At 41.1% G+C, this 18,117-nt stretch overlaps 1 protein-coding gene and 2 long non-coding RNA genes across 3 annotated transcripts in view; 2 read left to right on the top strand and 1 right to left on the bottom strand.

Annotated features, from left to right (window-relative positions):
* Window positions 1-3,328, top strand: part of LOC104145278 (uncharacterized) — a 114,179-nt gene extending 110,851 nt beyond the window's left edge. The window contains exon 9 of the long non-coding RNA XR_011139821.1: window positions 2,590-3,328. This is a non-coding gene — a long non-coding RNA (uncharacterized lncRNA). The remainder of the gene's footprint in view (window positions 1-2,589) is intronic.
* Window positions 3,329-5,725: 2,397 nt separating this feature from the next.
* LOC138066387 (uncharacterized) lies at window positions 5,726-6,712 on the bottom strand. The gene is made up of 2 exons (XR_011139820.1): window positions 6,593-6,712; window positions 5,726-6,469 (listed from the first exon to the last, which is right to left on the bottom strand). It is a non-coding gene; the product is annotated as an uncharacterized lncRNA (long non-coding RNA).
* NDUFS6 (NADH:ubiquinone oxidoreductase subunit S6) lies at window positions 6,670-16,433 on the top strand. The gene is made up of 4 exons (XM_068936285.1): window positions 6,670-6,936; window positions 9,607-9,660; window positions 14,113-14,235; window positions 16,164-16,433. The coding sequence occupies exons 1-4, from the start codon at window positions 6,775-6,777 to the stop codon at window positions 16,227-16,229; spliced, it is 405 nt and encodes a 134-aa protein (XP_068792386.1). The 5' UTR covers window positions 6,670-6,774; the 3' UTR covers window positions 16,230-16,433.
* The last annotated feature ends 1,684 nt before the right edge of the window (window positions 16,434-18,117 follow it).

An 18,117-nucleotide genomic window follows, 5' to 3' on the forward strand; every position in this document is an offset into this window, starting at 1 on the left:
TTAGTCTGTGACAACTACGGTCGTCTAATAGGTGCTACAAATTTCCTTCCCTCCTTAGCTTAAATTCATATGAATTACTGCAAATTTGCCAAAAGGTCCTAAATCACAAAGGAGACAAGTCCCATTGGGTTTCATCCTACCGTTCAGAGACTCGCACATATACTCAATTGTAAGACAGTTAAAAAAATTCAAATAATGTAACAAAATGAAAGAGTAGAAAAGTCCATAGAAAATCTTGTGTTTGTATAGTTAAACTAAGAGCAATAAAGCAATCACTATTACTAACTAAATCTAATCAACAATACTAACCCTTGAAAATAAAGTGCATATAGTGTGAAGTTTGGATTTTTTAGGGGCAATTTTTTCTGTTGTTCTTAACAAAAAAAAGAAATGATCAAGGCTGTGTTATGCAGCCAGTGGAAAAAGTGTTATGCAGTGTGCATTGCTGTTTAACTGAGGCTGGATTACTTATTAAAAGAAAAGTCTTTTGAAGGAGCTTATTTGTACAGAAGCTCAAGATTTGGTTTGAAAAGGCTGCTGCATGGGTTAATGTATTCACCTATAAATAAAAGCAGTGACAGCTCTCCTGTCAGGACATGCTGATGGACGGTTCCTTTTTCCACCATTACAGCCTTGTGAATGTGGGAAAATTAATTTAAGTGGTAGTTAATTTCTAATGAATTCCATTCAAGCGGTTAATATGGTCCCTTGATGTTATGGTAACCTTCATGGATCATTGCATTATGTAAATAAATTCTACTTTATGCTGGTTTATTAAAAAAAAAAAGAAGATTGGTGATTCCGGTCAAATCTTTCATATATACAAACATGCACAAAAATTCTTAAGATATCACTAAAAATAGACTGTTTAAGAGGAGTGCATTAAATTTCCTACAAAAAATAAAATTTGTCTTTATACGGCACCTACTTTTTATATAAATTTGGCAGGATCGCCTACTATTCGGAGCTGAGAATAGGAAGACTTTTGGGAAGGAAACTCTCTTCCCTCGAATTTGTATTACAAATGCATCTTAGCTGCCTTTGCGGGTCTCCCCCTCCCTGAGATCAGCTGTTTTGTGCAGGCAGGAATGACTGGGCAGGTTTCACAGCTCCCATCCACCTCGTCCCCTGTGGCGGGGCAGGAGCTCCGGCAGCGCGCTGCTCTGCGGAGGACGTGTGCGTCGCCTCTTACGCTTCCACGGACGCCTGTTGAAGCCATTCAGGCTTCCCGCTTACATAAGCGGGGTTTAGAGTGGGCTTTTACCACATCACTGAAATTCCAAAATCTTAATCACTATGCCGTATTTCTTTTCTACTATTAAATATTGCAGTATCCAAATTCATGCGTATTTCTGATAGGTAATAAAGTCTTTTTTTTTTTTAACATGTCATAAATATTACTTAAAGGATATAAAAATGCCCATGTAAGAAGGGCAATTTTATGGTTATATAAGCTGGGTGACTAAAACAAGCCTGGAGTTTTTTCCAACCCAGCTAGCAAGTGTTGGAAGTACACTTCTCTTGCCTTCACTAGGAATTGGACACATACTGGCTAACATTTCAAAGACACATTGGTTTTCCTTGTGAAAGCATGCCCCCTTATACATTTCTAAATTTAGAAGACTAAAAAAAAAAAAAGCAGTAAAACATCCTTCACTCTTATTTGCTGTTTCTAAGAAAAATAACCCAAGTTTTTGATAAGTTTTTCAGTAGCCTTATTTATCCATACTGCCTGATAACAGACAACAGCTAGTATGTATGCAGGGACCTGTGTGTACGTAACCTGGGTGACAGCAGCTGGTCCAGGCTGCAGGAGCGAGATCCAGCACGGTCCCAACCATACTACATATCAGAACAGGCTGGAGCAGTCTAGCCACTTACCTGCTTCTAGGTTTTGGCTAGGGAATGAAAGGATACCAGAAGCCGTCCCTCTTGCATGTGGTGTGGACGACCAAGGGAACAAGATGCAAGAACAAAACCAGTGATTCAAGTTGACTCAGGAGATGACTTACATCCCAAAAGTCTAAAAAACCTCCACTGATATATATGGATGAATTGAGAACTGCTTAAATGACAGATGTCAAAACAAAACTGCTAACGGAGAACCAACATGAAATTGGAGCATTTTGCATTGTGGTTCCAGAGGTATTAGGACTAACGATACTGTTTTTATTAGTGAACTAGGAGTGAAATACATCAAGCGCAGATAAATTCAGGAAAATACAAAAATTAACAAAGGGATAATAATGATAGGAAAGACAGAGAATGTTTTATGCTGCTCAACACACTAGTCCTGGGTGAAAAAAAAAATTGTTACATTCAAGCACAAAGTTGTACAACTAGCAATCAGAAATTGCAGCTACACCAGCAGAAGGGTGGGTTGCTTGGGATGCATGTGTAAAGCACTTACCGGTTGTAGAAAACTGAAAACACACATGAGCTCCTAATGCAAAGCTGTAGCAACAATGTGATCATCAGGTGAAGTGGTGCAGGATTGGTGAGTGTAAAATTCAGGAGCATTTAACCTGAGTTTTCTGTGTTATTAAGGTTGATACTTCAATACAGTTTTTAAAAATCCTGTTCTTATAGGAAAAAAAGCCCTGACCTGGAGAGCAGAGGAGAGTGGACAGATAAGACATGACCCAGTACAAGTGTGGTGAGGTAAGCCATCCCGGCTTGTGAGAAAATCCAGCTCTATCTCAAGCTCAGGGACCATCACACTCAGCCCACTCTGGCTTAAGTCACTGGTACAGATTCTAAGCTCTAATTTAATAATCTGATGAACTCTGATGGAAGGAATACAAGTATTTACATGGATAATCAGTCTTTAATATTAAAGTGAATGGGACTACTGTATCCTTAACTTGTGCCTTAAAAGTCATTTGATAGTTGTCATCAGTATATGCAAAGGTGTATCTACCCTTGTTGATTCAGAACATTAGGATGTGATGACACCGCAGCTGTATCTGAACTACCTTTGGCGATGAAAGTTGTCTTGCACCAAATGTATGAAGCTCACTGAAACCCACAGAAAGACCCTGGAACTGCACAGAAGACATTCCAAATGGTGCCTGCAACAGCACTATTGAGCTCTCTTGCATTGTTAAACATCAGAAAGAAGTTTGCTTCTTACTTCTTTTCCCCCTTGTTTAACAGTATTTGATGGGGTTTGCTGTTTCATTTTTTTTAGTTTGTTTTACCTTCTTTGTTAAACAATTCTTCCAGCTTTTAATTTTCCCATGAACAGTCATAGACTTACTGATATTAAGGATGGAAAATTAATCTATTTCATCTCTGCACAAATGAAGTTTCCAATTGTTAATTTTTCACAAAGGCATCAGCAATTGCTCTTATGATGTGCTCTCCTCTGTGCTTATTTTTATCTTTCTGCTTAGCTATGCAGCATGATAAAATAATACGAAAAGCAACAAGATGTTTCCAGGGGGAAAAAAAAAAAAGCTATTATTTTAGCGAGGTCTGGGAAACTGGCTCTGGTGGTGTCAGAATCTGGAAAAGTCACCTGTCAGTCAGCTAAGCTCAGTATACCTCCTTGATCCAAGCTGACACAGTTCCCCAAGTAGTACAGTTCAGAAAGATTTCTCCCTCACCTGTCATTATTAAAGAGCTGTTGTCCTCAATTCAGCAACCAATGCAGTAATTCCCATACACACAGCCCGAGACAAAGTCTGACATTCATTAATATACATGAGCTCCAAGATTCCTCCTCCAACTGACCTAAATACATAACCACCTGTTGCATATCAGGAATATGAAAGACAATCTCACTTCCTAGAACGGTTTTGAGGAATTAAGCAAGTTCAGTCAATCACAACTGCATATTATTTTTATAACCGTATAATGGAGACCGTCACAGGGGACACGAGTGGTCACACTGCTACCTCCTCATGGGGATTTGAGAACGGGTGAAGAACTGCTGGAAGGGGTAACCCAGACATAAAACCAGCAGGAAACTAGAGGTTGAAAATGTAATTGGAATATGAGTCGTATTTCAGTTTTAGTGCAATGATTCTTATTCCTGTGCTATTCCTATGCCATTTGGTCCTATTTTCTCCCTAAGCCATCACCATTCTCACTGTGCTCTCCTTATCAATTCCCTCCATCTTCTGCCCCCGTGTTGTGGAGGAGGGAGAAGTAACACAGAAAAACTCCATACAAACAAGAAGTATGGAATTCATACAGATTGGTATTTTTAGTATTCTAAGACTAAATTTTTGGCTTGAGTACCTTAAGTAGCAGTTATGTACCCTATCCTTTGAAAAAAGCTGTTTAAGTAACACAACATTTAGAAAGTCTGTGACAAAGGATGTAAACCCTGATCTACCAACAACTAGGCTACTGCCCCACACTATTTCACCTCCTCATTTTATAGGCATTGTAAATAAGCCTAAAATAAACATGCACGTCCGCCAGCTGTAGTCACATTCATGATATCACCCAAATTAGAGAAAGCTACAGAATCTGATTTGTTCAAAACACTTTTTTAACAAGTTGCAGACATTAATTATAAAAAGGTACTTGGAAAGACGAGTGAGATTCGGTACTCCCATTTAACAGAAGGAGAAATAGAAGCAAAGGCAAAATTACTTTTTCAAGATTATACTTGATTTATATTTTTATATTACTGATTTTTCAAGTCTATGACAGAGTACAAATATAATTTTACAAGTCAAGCCTTCTATATCAATCCTATATCAGTCCTATAATCCTCTTTCAACATTCTGCCAAAACTACCAAATATCCATTTTCCATAATGGCTGTGAACATTACTTTATCTGAAAACTCCACCCCAGGTATAAAACTGACCATTCAGATGATGACTGATAAATAATTTACAGCCGCGTCAAACATCTGAATTCAAATGACTTTAAATCAAGTTTGTGACCTTGGCAATGCTAAATTCAATGGCTTCAATCATAGAACAATTCTTTCTTAATTATAAGATGTTGAAGCCAGCCTCATTTAAATCCTGAACTTCCGTAGAGTGTAAACGCTTGAACTTAAGTCTTGAGCTAAAGGGGGAAATGAAAACATACTAAGCTGCGTGCCTTTGTTCTGTGCAGTAATCCTATCCCTAAATTTCACTCCCTGTTGCTGAGCGGGATTAGGCTAGGTTTCACAGATATCAGCCTGATGTGACTACAAAAACAGTTAAAAAAAACTCCATCCAAAAGGCAACCATTTCTAGTCACTGTGTTTTTGTTGGCGTTAGGGTTCTGGAAACTCTTACTGGTAGAACAGCAAGTACATCAGGACCATCAAGGGCAACCTCTCAGCAAAAGGCAGAGGCTAAGAACACTTCAGAATCTACCTGAATAGGCAATTAATCATTAAATGATAGCTTTACATACTAAAACCTAAAGAATTGTAGATTAAGGCCTCACGTTCCTTTACAGTAATTAAAATACCCCCCCCACCACCCCTCAAAACCGACAAAAATAAGTAGCAAGATTTATTTATATTGGCATTACTGAAGTTATATGAGGCTATGCCTGCTGTAACTCATTAGTTATTTTTTTTTACCTCACCCATGAACCAAGCCAAAAGCTAGAACACTGTATTTCAGTGCAATATAATATTTGAGTATCTGCCACTTAAATCCCCACCTGAGTTTGACACTACTGGTTCTGTATTGTAGAGCTTTCAATATGAAAGTTTTTTTTAAGAAAGACTTATAGTACATTGTAATAATGCACCATCAACTGTATTAATTTTCAGTTTGCTTTAATCAAGTACAAATGCATTTCCGAGCCAGTAAGAGTGAAGTTAACTCTTCAGACTCAGCAATGAGTGGACTGTTTGTGTAAGTGATGTCCCAGAAGTTGAGGCTTTTCATTTCAGTGCTGAGCTTCCATGGTTTGAAGTGAAGTTATGGCAATCACCCTCAAGAGAAGCACTTAACTTAGACGATCTGAGAGTTCAGTGCCAGAATTGTCACCTACGCCATTTTCTGGTTGGGGTCCCCAGCAGTCAGGTGTAAGAAGCCAGCCAGTTGCCAGCGATAAGGGAACTAGTGCAGTTACACAGACGTCGGAACCAGGAGTCACAGGCTTACACACAAAAAGACGCAAAGACTGGGTTTATTGTTTTTCCTTCCGAGAGCCTCACAGCAGCTCTGTCTGTGGAGACACCTCCAGGCACCCGAGGTGAACCGCCCAGCAGGGCAAGCGCGCGGCTACATCTTCCGCTGCTTGTGCCGGGGGTTGGTCTTGCAGACCACGTAGAGCCGGCCCCGCCGGCGCACAAAGAAGCAGTCCTTGCAGCGCCTCTTCAGCGACGTTTTCGTCTTCAGCCCCGCCAGCGGCAGCACGGCGGGCAGCGGCGGGCCGGCGAGCAGGGCCCGCGCCGCGGCGGCGGCGGCCGCCCCGCTCCACAGCGGCGAGAAGGGCGAGCGGAGCGGCCGGGCGGCGGCGGCGGCGGCCCGGGCCAGGAGGGACAGCATGTTCCGCGTCTGTGAGGGGGGACGCGAGAGGGCTGAGGGAGCCGCGCCGCGCCGCGCCGCCACCCTCCCCCCGCAGCGGCGCGCGCCGCCTCGCCCCCACCGCCACCGCCACCGCCACCCCAGGTCACTAACCGACTCGGCGCTGCCCTCCGTCCGTCAACGGCCGCCGCGCGTGACCCCTGAACCGCGGCGCGTCGCCCCGCGCACGCGCGCCGCCCGCCCCTCGGTCCGGGGCGAGGCCTGGTGGAGGGCGGGTCGGTGGGTGCCCGCGCGCGCACGCGCGTGCCGGTGCGGCGTCACGTGGCTGCCTCGACATGGCGGCGCCCTGGGCGACCTTCCGCCGCTTGCCGCCGTTGAGCCGCGCGGTGCTGCCGCCGCCGCCGCGTCTGGCAGTGGCCGCCGCCGCCGCCGCCTCCGCTCGGCCTTACGGCGTGCGGGCGTCCGGTACGGGCGAGCTGGTGACGCACACGGGGCAGGTGAGGGCTGCGGCGGGAGGAGGCGGCGGTTGGGGCCTCAGGGCGGCCGGTGGCGGGCCGAGGGGCTTGGGCCGCCCGCGGAGGGGCGTTGCGGGGGGCGCCTGTCCCGCTCCGCGTCCTCCCCGCTGGCCGCGGGGGGAGGGGGGCGGAAGGTGCCGCCCCGGGGGACTCGGATCGGCACAGAGCTGCTTTCTTCAGGCCCCGCTTAAGGTGTTTCGTTGCTCCCAAGTTGGAGGCTGACAAGGGCGCTGCTGCTCTGCTCCGAGTTGCTGGCTCGCGGAGCTGCGCGGTTCGCAGCTGTCCGTTCTGGCTCACGGAGCTCTCTGGGGGGGCTTGCGTGGCTGAAATCTCCTAGGGCTTTCCGACTACGGCAGTGCGGGTTATAAAACGCTGCGTGCTTTGAAGACTTTATCCTGTCTGCGTTCTTTGTGGCTGTAGCAAGCTAGTACTTTCGCTGTGTACGTCTTCCAGCTCTGCCTTTGCTTTTACTTTAAATAGAATATTAACCTCAAAGTGTTCATAGCTTTATAGCCCATTGGCTGTGGTTAGGGTTAAATTATTACAATAACGTTTTCAGAAAGCTGCTAAGTTTAAGTGGTGACTAAGGCTTGAGATAAAGGAGCATAGATCTATGACAGGTAGAGAAAGCTTTTAGAAGATAAGTATTTATAGTTTTCTGAAGTGAGTATCTAGACAGGGTACAGCTTTTTCTCCGAAAGCAGACTTATAGCAAAATGAAGTGCTTCTTTAGCGTTTATACTGTGGAACTTGGTGCTGTTGGATAACATGTAGACAAAAGGTATATGTAGTTTCAAAAAAATACTGTTTACTGAGAATGGCTTCATTAGTAGTTAGCAGATAACTAACAGAGCTGAAAAGTTGACAGTTAGGAGGGTACCTCTTGGAAAGGATGATTCTGTACTTCCTGTATCCTGGATCTGTTAGATAGTCTGGCAGTTCTCATGCCTGTATTTTGTCTACATTGCAGTTTCTGTTTGCTGTAGTTGAATCAGCTGAACTGTCTACTATAAGGTGTAGTATATTACCAGCAGAGAATGTTTTGTCCCGCTATTGTAGCGGTATTAATTCCCTGAACAAGAGAAGAATGTTCTGTTGGCTGTAGCTGCATATGCATCAGGAGCTTCTTTTCACCTAGAGATCTTGTCACAGAGACCTCTTCACCACTTTCGTGGATACTGCTGTCTTTTGTAGCAGGCTAAACTCTTTGTCCTTAGAACACAGTATGTTATAAAAAGAATAAGCTTTCTGTTTTTCTCTTGAGGAAAAACAGAATTGCACGAATGTGACTTTGCTAATATCATCCCGCAGGCAATAGGCACATTTGGGCATAAATCCTGTGTTTTCTAAGTACTGGTTTAGTGCTGTCTCCACAAGGCTTTCTTTTTTTTTTCTTTTCTAAGATTTTATATTTTAGTAATGATCTGTCCTCATACACTTAAAAAAAACACCTTTGCATTTTTGTTGTGTTTAGAAGCTAGGATTTAAAGCTAGCCTGAGGAGATGGGAGACTTGTCCAAGAAAACAATGATTTTTGAAAATGCTTGTGCTGACATGATGGACAAACAACTTAGTACTTCCAGGGTGACACTATGGCAAAGAGAAACATTGCGTTTGATGTAGAAACAGAGGATTAAAGGCTGGGAGGCAACTTTGATTTATGTGGTCATCACTGATTTTAAAGCATAGCCAGGAGTTTTGTTATTCCCACTTGAGGCTTGAAGCATAGAATAGGTTGTGAAGTTTCTTTTTCTTTTTTCCGCCTTTGCTTTTAAGAAGTGTAGAGCAAAAGGCTGTGCAGTGAGTAACCTAAGAGTCTTGATCTGCTTTGCTTTTCCAAAAGAAGCTTGAGATGCAGTTTGATGCTTCATCCTTTGAGGAGGGGGTAAATTTTAGACAGCATTGATTCTTCCAGCTAAGAAAGTAATCAGTGAAATCTGTGAGTGGAAGCTACATTTCAACTGGAAACAGAGCATAAGTTATTAATAGACTCTTCCTTCCCAAAGGTCTAAAGTATCTTCCTGTTCTCTCGTAATGACTTATAGAAGTTTAAATGTAGATCAGACATTAAAAGCACAATGTATGCCTTCCTGATATGTCCTTTTTCTGTCTTTCATCTTATGTAAGTGCCTTCTAGCTTCATTTTACCTGTTCTTTAATGTAAAAACTGAGCTCATAACTGGGGAGGGTTGGGTAATGTTTTGTGGAAACATAAGAGTCGTGACTGACTGGAGTTAATGTTGGAGGATTACTTCTGTGGTTACTTGCCTCAACCACAAACATGTGAAAATGAAATTTCCTAGTTTAGTTCACCTTCCAGATGGCCGTGTGGGATCAGGGACCAGCATTATAACTAGTAAATCTTCTCTTTTCCTCTGTGGTAACAGCTAAGGCTTCTGTTTACTGGCTTTAGCACCCCTCCCCATCTCCTTGCTTCCTTCTTCCCTGCCTCACAGATACCATCATCCTTTGCAAGATAAATGAAAGTTACTTTTCCCATTGTGTACTTGCTTACAAGATGATGATATTTGAAACTGAGGAAGTGATTTAGATTTAGTTTTATCTATCATCTGGTCTTGATAGCACTCTAAGCCTTTGTGTTCTTTATGGTCATTGCTTTTTAAATAAAATGAAGTTTATTTTGTATTTCAGGTATACGAAGAAGGCGATTACAGAAGAATTAGATTTGTTGGACGACAAAAGGAGGTAGCTCATTCTGCTTTCCCTCAGGGGAGCGGGAATGGTTTTCATTCTTATGTTTGATATTGATGTCTTTTGATATGGTCATCAAAAAAAAAAGTTGAATTTGGGATTTTGCTGTTTTTTTCTGTTTTAGTTATTCTGTTTTTAGGTTTCTTTTTCTGATTTTTTAATTATTCTGTTTTTAGTTTTGTTTTTTTCTTTCTTTTTATAAAGTGAAAAGTCTTCTTTCAAGACCACATATAATAGCTTCTGTGTACCCTCCTAGTTCTGTTTGCTGTTTGATCATGGTTATAAGGCAGCTTCTTTTGACAGAAAACAAAGTTTGCAGTAGTTTGGTAGGCTTTAAGAGTAAAACAGTGGAAAACGATGGCTGAGGTGTGCAGAGGTTTGTAAGTTTTTAAAGTGGTATGGAGTTGGGCCTGGAAGGGCTAATGCTACGTTTGGAACCTTAAACAGCAGGATATTTTCATTGTTTTTCTTCTTTGGTGAGCTACAAAAGTAAGAGTGTTGTTCAGATGTACTTTGTTAGAAAGAGCGGTGTGAAAATTAAGGTGAAGGTTTTGTGTTATAGACATAAGTGTTTGACATAAGAAGTCTAGTAAGCTTCATTATGTAAGTACATGCCTGCTACTCAAATTGGTAGCATTTTTTCATTTCAGTAAACCTCACATACAGTGACTTGCTTGTGACTTGCGGCTGGAAGAACATCCTTAAATAGAGAAGGTGAAAGAGAAAATTTGAATATCATTTTAAGTATTTAGTAATAGCCACTCAGAAAATGAAATGCACGGTAGAATTCATGTATGATCTTAGCATACTCAACATTTCTTACTGCTAAGTAATGTGCTGAGGATACCAGTAACGTTTTATTTACTTACTTGTTTTTTACATACCTATTATGATACTTCTTGAATAACATGGTCATATACTGTCCATGACTTGTGCTAGAAACTAAGATTCAGATTTAACCATAGTACTGTTATGGCTGTCCTTACTTGTGTAACTGTCCGGTAACACTCGTTCTGTTGTATACAAGAGTTGTGAGGGGAGGGGAAAAAGAAGCCCAGAAGACCCTCAGTCTTCTCTCTGGTTAAGACAGATGTCATTTAAAGATGACTTACTGAATTTAGAAGTATTGCATTTCCCACCATATGAGTATCTGGTTAGTCTCTTAGTCTTAATGCTAGGGGTGTGTGTATGTGTAATAGAACACAGAAGTATTAAACATAAGATGTGATAGGTTTTAATGTAGTTACATATAAATATAAATACATATACATATAATACATATAAATATTCCCTTTCTAAATTACACTGAATGAATTAAATTGATCTCGAGTTTTAATATTGCTTAATTTACAATGTAGCCTGGTGGCTTTCATAAGGTGTGTACTATTAAACCCGTGCTACCTGGCAAAGATAGGAATTCTAAATGGGAAATAATTAACTGAAAACGTCACTTATACTGTTTCAGAGCCCTGTGGTGTGTCTCAGTAGTCTCCTTCTGGGAGGATAGTGCTAACTTATACCTGAGAAAGTAAGTCTTTTCCTAATGCCACTCTTGTTTTTGTGGTACTTCAGTAACTTCATAAGAAAAGCTCCTTGGCCGTAGTATATCTTAGGGTACGTGTCACTCTGCTGTGCTTTCATGAACAACTATTTTTGCCTTTTTTTTTTTTTTTATTATTCCCCCTGAGTTTTGGGTTCAGCCCAATTTCTCTTTCCCAGCACAAAAGTTTTAAGTCTATTGAACAAGATTTAATGCCAGATTTTTTAGTTATGAAATTGGAAAAACACCTACATGTTAAATACTGAAACAGTCCTAAACTGAGCTTAGCAATGAAATATATTTCTAGTCTTTGCCTTTACATAAGAGTTCCCCAAATATGTCTCGGCTGCTAGTATTAGATATTATAGCAGTGTCTGTAGTGTGAATGTTGCCTTGGTGCTAAAGCTAGCCTGTGAAGTTAGTGACTGTCCTTTCTCAGTTACTTCTTCCTTTTTTCTTCAGGGTGCCCCTCTTAGCCGAACTTAACTTCTTATCTAACAAATACAGCCTTCATTACTTAGTCCTTTCGGAATACAGTCTTTGGATGCAAGTGTCCCTGATAACAAAGCCTGGGCCCTCACCTTGGTTCTGCACATAGCCTCCCTGAGCAATTGCCGTGCCCAGCAGGCACAGGTCCAGATTATGGGGTATTGTCATCTCAGTTCTGCCAGTCTAATTGTTTGGGTAATGGAATCAGTGTGTTTTAACTGAAATCATTGTTCTCTACGCTGCCCGTTTGAATGTTCAAAATCCAGAATTGTGAGATTAATGATCTCTGGCAACAGCCTAAGACAAGGAGCTGTGAGAAAACAAAGAATGGTAGCTATTAAACTGTATCTGCTGCAGCCAGAATAGTGTAATCTTCTCCTTATATAATCCTTAAAGTACCACAGAAACTAATACTACACGGCAGTTTCCGCTTCAGCTCTACTCTTTCTGTTGTGCCAGTACAGCAACTGGAGCCATGAAATGAACCTGACACCAGAGCTGATCTGGTTTAAATATAACCTTTTTCTTTTTCTCTGGATTTTTGGAGTTGGGTCAGTTCCAAGTCTGATTTTTATCGCTCAGTCTCACAGACAATGTACTGGCACAAGCAAGTAGGTGGAAACGAGCAGCAATGGGATTGTCAAGCTGGCACTACTGCCAGAAAAAAAATCGCTCATGGAGTTATGCGTTGAGGAAGGAGTGTTCTGTTTGGACGGGCTTAGGAAAAAAGGCCCCTTCCGCACAAACTCCTACTGTACTTTAATTGAAGGGACATGATGTATGTAACTGAACCCCCTCCTCCCTCTTTTTTTTTTTTTCTCACAGTTTTTTCTCATGATGTTTTAGTTTTTCTCTAGCACACTTTCTCTGCAAACTCCTAGACTCTTGTTTAGTAGGCTGAATCATAAACAAGTAATGGTTGGATGTGAGAGGAGAGGTACTCTTCCCACAGATATTTTTGTGCTTAAGAAATAGGACTGGGTTAGGAAGAGTGGAGCTCTGTTTCTGATCTTGAAGCAGAGATGCATCAAGGTGTTGTCTCCTCCTTTCTTTAGCATAAAAGGAAGGATGCAAAACTTTGACTGTTAAGAAAAGCAGCAGTAAAAATCCTTGCAAGTTAACAAAGATTGCATGTGACTTGTGCACGTGGGCCCTAAGTCGTGAGGTTCTTGATGTTGTCCATTTGCTTCAAAACTGAAAGTTAACAAAACATTAACTTTTTGTAAGCTATCAACTTTAGGTAAAGAAAATCCTTGTGTTAACAAAACTAATTTTTCCTGTGCTGTACCAAAAATGCAAATTTGGGTAGACTTCATTGAAGGCTTGGAGAAAGAATCTGAAGATATTGTGTAATAGAACTATGTAAAATAATCGTTGTAGTTCCTAAGGATTTATTTAATGGACACTTAGGTATCTTATGCTTTTTCCTAGGAATCTAGTTTTCAGTCAAATACCAGCATGTTTATGAGCCTTATACATAGAGCAGCTGATAGTGCCTTCTTTAGGTTTATATAGTATTTTATATTTTCTTGTGTATAGAACTGTCTTTGAAATAGACAGTTCCCTTCCTGGAGTATGTTTACATGGCCGGGGAGGGGAGAGGGGGCAGGTGTAGCGATGATTGTCTACTCGGTGTTGGCTCTGAGCTAATGGGAAGAGGATGACATAAATGAGTGAGGAAAGCACTATGGCTGAGTCGGTAGTTTCTGCTTAGGTGCAGGTTATGCTGTCACAGGCCTAGCACTGTCCAGAAATGGTTACATGTGTCAGTCCACGTAGATGAGCTTTAGTAAAAAGTCCCACTGTCAATGACATGGTGTTCAGGAAATGTGTATAGTATGGTTTTATAGATTAGCATAATGATGTTTATGGGTTTGTTTTCTTTTTGTAACTTTGAACAATTTGCTTTTTAACTGTTGTTATGCACCAAGTTAGTGTTTTCCTGAGATTTATGTGCAGTGATGGAATTAGGCGCATGGTGAGAGGCTCTAAATTACCTGATCTTCCTTGTCCCACAGTTATTTTGAGTTTATCAGTGGGGAGTCTTTTGCAATTTTATCATATAGTCATTAAGGTACAGTACAGAGATAGTGCTGGTTAAATATCTTCTGTTCTTGGTTGCTTGTTCGTGCCATCGCTTTGCTGAAACTGTTTAGGTTACATTGTAAACCTGACCACTGCTGTGGCCCTGTTTCAGGCCAGGGGGAATATTTTTGCAGAGTTTAACACAATCGGGTCACTGATGTGGTTTATAGCGCAGCCCTGAGAGCTGTTACAACTGCAGAGGGGAGGGGAAGAAACATAGGTAGGAACTTCTTAATATGGCTGTGCTGGAACTGCTTGGGGAGGCGGTAAACAGCAATAGCTTTCTGTTTGAGTAGGGAAGATATCTCAAGAGCTTCCTTTTTCTCTTGCAGGTGAACAGGAATTTTGCCATTGATTTAATAGCAGAGCAGCCTGTGAGTGAAGTTGAAAGCAGAGTGATATCATGCGATGGTGGTGGTGGAGCTTTGGGACATCCTAAAGTATACATAAACTTGGTAATATCTTTGTTCTTTATATAGAATGTTTTGCCTTCTAATTCTCATTTGTAAGATCATCTGCTTTTTGACATGTTTCTTTAATGAGGTAAAAAGGTGTAACTACCTGAGATACTCACTTGATTTGATATGTAATACAATACTAAGATTTCTACCCAGAAGAGTTAGAGAGCTTCCGCTGAAGTTGCCAGGAATTTTTTGCACTTAATTTGGGTTTGTTTGCTAGGTCAATGAGATCTTAGGGAAAAGGAAATGAAGTAGGAAGTAATATGTAAGAAGAAGCAACGTCTTGTAAGTAAAAATAATTGCTTACTATGTTTTGAGATGCTTACTCTGAATATCTAAATGCCACTGTGTAAATTGAAGATACATTTGAAATTTTCTTAGGAATACGTGGCTTATTTTGAATTTTGCTAGTTCAGTGCTTTTTATCTTCTTAAAGTGTGTTTGTATAGGGAACTTTGGTAGTCTTTGGTAGTTCTGAAGATTGAAAGCTTCCATCATGATCAGAATTGAAGAATAAATGTCTCATTATTTTCCTATTTACCCTGACAGTAATGATAGTTTCTAGTGTATTTCTAGAGAGTAAGAATATATAGCTACTCATGAACTCGATAGAATCAACAGTGCCTGCTGCTCTGGTACTGCTCTTGGACAGACCCTGAATGCAGATGACAGTTAAAATCTTTGCTTGCTTACCTCAGCTTTGACATTTGTTTAATATCCAGAGGAATTGTGGGGGAGAAATGGTGTTTTTTTTTTTTTTTAGTGTCACTGTTGCAACTCCCAATTATCATCTCAAACGCTTCTATTTTGAATAAAGTAAACACTTTGTAATGATTCATTTTATTTTCTTCAAAGTCACATGGTCTGGGTTTACTTCATAAAGCTCGGGAAGCTTGTATCCATTAGTCAACTTCTAAAGCTCTCTGCTGAGCTATTGAATTGACATTGTTTCCTTTGACTTGTGCTTTGCTCTTCCAGAGGAATGCTGTAGGTCTTTCTTGTGACTTTTAAGATCTTTTTGTGCTAAAGATCAAGTTATAAGATGTCTATGGTAAAGTTCTTGAATCCTAATGTCTGCAAACAGAGAATAGTATTAGATCGACTTGTTTCCGCTAGTCCTAATGATTTAAATCCAGACTGGGACGGGGGGTAGTCTTGATTTTTCAATGCTAATCCTGTATTAAGGAAGGGAAAGCTTAAGTTCACTTAATTTCATGACTGTGAATAATCATATTGTTAAATCATGGAAGATCTCATAGTGTCTACCTAGCTGTCTTGTCTTTTGTGGTATTAAGATGGACTACAACAGCCTGCAGTCAATCACACTTCTAAATTTAAAAAAAACCCCAAACCCTTACCCTTTGGAGAGAATAATAAAATTTTATACTGGTAGTATCTGCTACTATTCTCCAAAACTTTTTCTTTGGGATTTTCTCTCAGAATCTTCCTGAATTTTCCTTCCTTCTAGAAGTAACTGTCAGTTTGTTACTGGCAAAAAAAAATCCTATATGGATGTAACTTGAAAATGCCAAGTCCTATTTCGTATTAAAATAATTATGAAATGATCTTTTTCAGAACATTAAAACAGATGTGACTGAACTGACTTAAGATGTCTAGCTCAGTAGGAGGGTCCTTTACAGCTGGAAATAAATCATTTGGCTCAATTTTGAAATTATGATTTGAAATTATGTTAAAGGATGGCAGAAGCAAAAAGGGAAACTGCATATGATAAATCAAGCACGAACCTCATACTGTTTTTGTTGCTTCCAATGTTTCAAGTAAGATTCTGCTCTATTCCTTGGCTATATTGAGCCATTTTAAGATGACACATATAAATAAAGGAAACTTTGTGATTTTTTTTTTTAAAAGACGAATTCAGTATAAAATGAAACTGGCAATTCCTGTATTCTTATTTTTTACAGGACAAGGATACAAAAACCGGAACGTGTGGCTACTGTGGACTTCAGTTTAAACAGAAACATCACTGAAAGAACGTCCCTGCATGCTTGCAGATTTCGGTTAAGATGTTAACGTTTAACTATAAATAAACAATATATTTAAGAGCCCAAGGTTAACCATTGCATTTAACTTAACTATGGAAAGTCCAGTCTCTGCATTTTTAAAACTTAGCTTGTCAAGTATTTGAGAGCCAAATGGTATTAAAATATCTACTTTGTACTCCTCATGGAAGAGATGTTGTCTTGTGCTAGTACTTTGTTGTTTCGCAGACTTCTTGTGGCCTTGAAGTGGCATTTGGCTGCAGCTTTGTTTTGGTTTGTGACAGGGTGGGTTTGTATTCTTTTCAACACTGAATTAGTCATGGTGTTTACTGGGGATTGATTATATTAGGTGCTTGCCTTTTGACATTGTTCTACAGTGTTAATCTGTTTGTTGCTTGGTATCTATAGCTAGATTCAAAAATGGAAGCAAAGCTGATGTAATAGCATTGCAACACTTGTAGGCATGTTTCCTGGAAGCAAAACTGTCATCCCTGAATTAATTAGCTACAGTTCCTATACCATATAAGAGAAATAGTGCCTCAGAGTGGGACTCAGTGTGAGCAGGGGAGCTACCAAAGCTGATGCACGTGAAGGGTGACGACAGTGCAGACGACAGTGCAGTTAAAAAGATCAGAGTGTAGATATCTGATTCTTCTTGGGATTCACAGCCTTGAAACCTCATCTGGAATCAGTCTCTTAAGACTCAAGAAAATAAGGATCACTCCATTATAGGTGGCCTCTTCTGCTCCTTTAATACAGGTAGTCTGACAACTAGGGCTTCCACCTGTATGTAGCACCATCTAGGCTGTGCGAGGCTGGTCGAAGGACATAATCTACCTTCTTGCTTAATTTCACTTATGTAGCCATAATATAAGCATGACTCTCAATGAGGACATGTGTATGGAGAAGGAGGTTCTTGGCTTTGGTGTTTGCTCCAGACGGAGTTTTAATCGATTGCCAGTACGTGCTGTTTTAAGCACTTAGTGATGGAACCTTGTCCGAGGCAGCAATTGCTGCCTGGCTGAAGTTTAACAGGGCAAGCTTCTAAACTTGCTGTTTATGGTGCTTTAGTGAGATTGATGTAACGGTATCAAGCTGAACCAAGTTAGGTGTGCTTATAGCTACTTAATTTGCTTGTGTGAATGTATAAGTGAAGTTGAACCAATATAATCAGGCTTAAAGCAAGGTCTGAACTATCTGTAGAAGTTGTGTGTTTAGAGGCTTTTGCTGCAGTTGCTCACCTGCATGTACACTCCTCTCTTTTATTCATTTGTTCCACTCTCGGTGAAAGGCTGTGGTGAATTAAGCCCCCGGCAACACCACCACAGGATATAATGGAGAACATGCTAGTAGGTAAACTGCCAGTCACCGTGCCCTTTCTACAAGGGCAGGTACTGCGCCAGAAGGTTCTTGCACTTTACTTTTGAAGTGATTGGCTCTCTCGGATCAGGTAGCCTGGACTGTCGATCAAGGGAGCTTTGGAGAAGGCTCCCTAAGCCGTGTGCTCATTCCCACTCTGGTCAGGTGTGCAAATAGCTGGAGCAAAAGTGCGTGTTTTGCTTGGTCAGCTTAGTCCTCTTGGGTGACCATGTCCCCGATGGGCCTAGCTGTAAAACCCCCAGGCAAAAGCACCTGGGGAGGTGCTGGAGATACGGAGGTGGAAATCACAAAGCCCAACGGACGAGCGCATTGAAGATCCCAGCGCTGAAGACCAGCATGCCTGGGGAGGAAGGGACTGAGGCAGCTCTTACCAGAGCTATCAAGCCGCCCAGCCACCTTTTAGTAGGTACGTTCCCCTGGCTGAAGATGCTGAGCAGCTGCAGCGGCCGGGCACCGCTGAAGGGTGAAGGCTCCACTGGACTTTGCTACCAACCCG

The sequence above is a fragment of the Struthio camelus genome, chromosome 2 (genome assembly GCF_040807025.1).
Source record: "Struthio camelus isolate bStrCam1 chromosome 2, bStrCam1.hap1, whole genome shotgun sequence".
In the NCBI taxonomy this organism is placed as follows: Eukaryota; Metazoa; Chordata; class Aves; order Struthioniformes; family Struthionidae; genus Struthio; species Struthio camelus.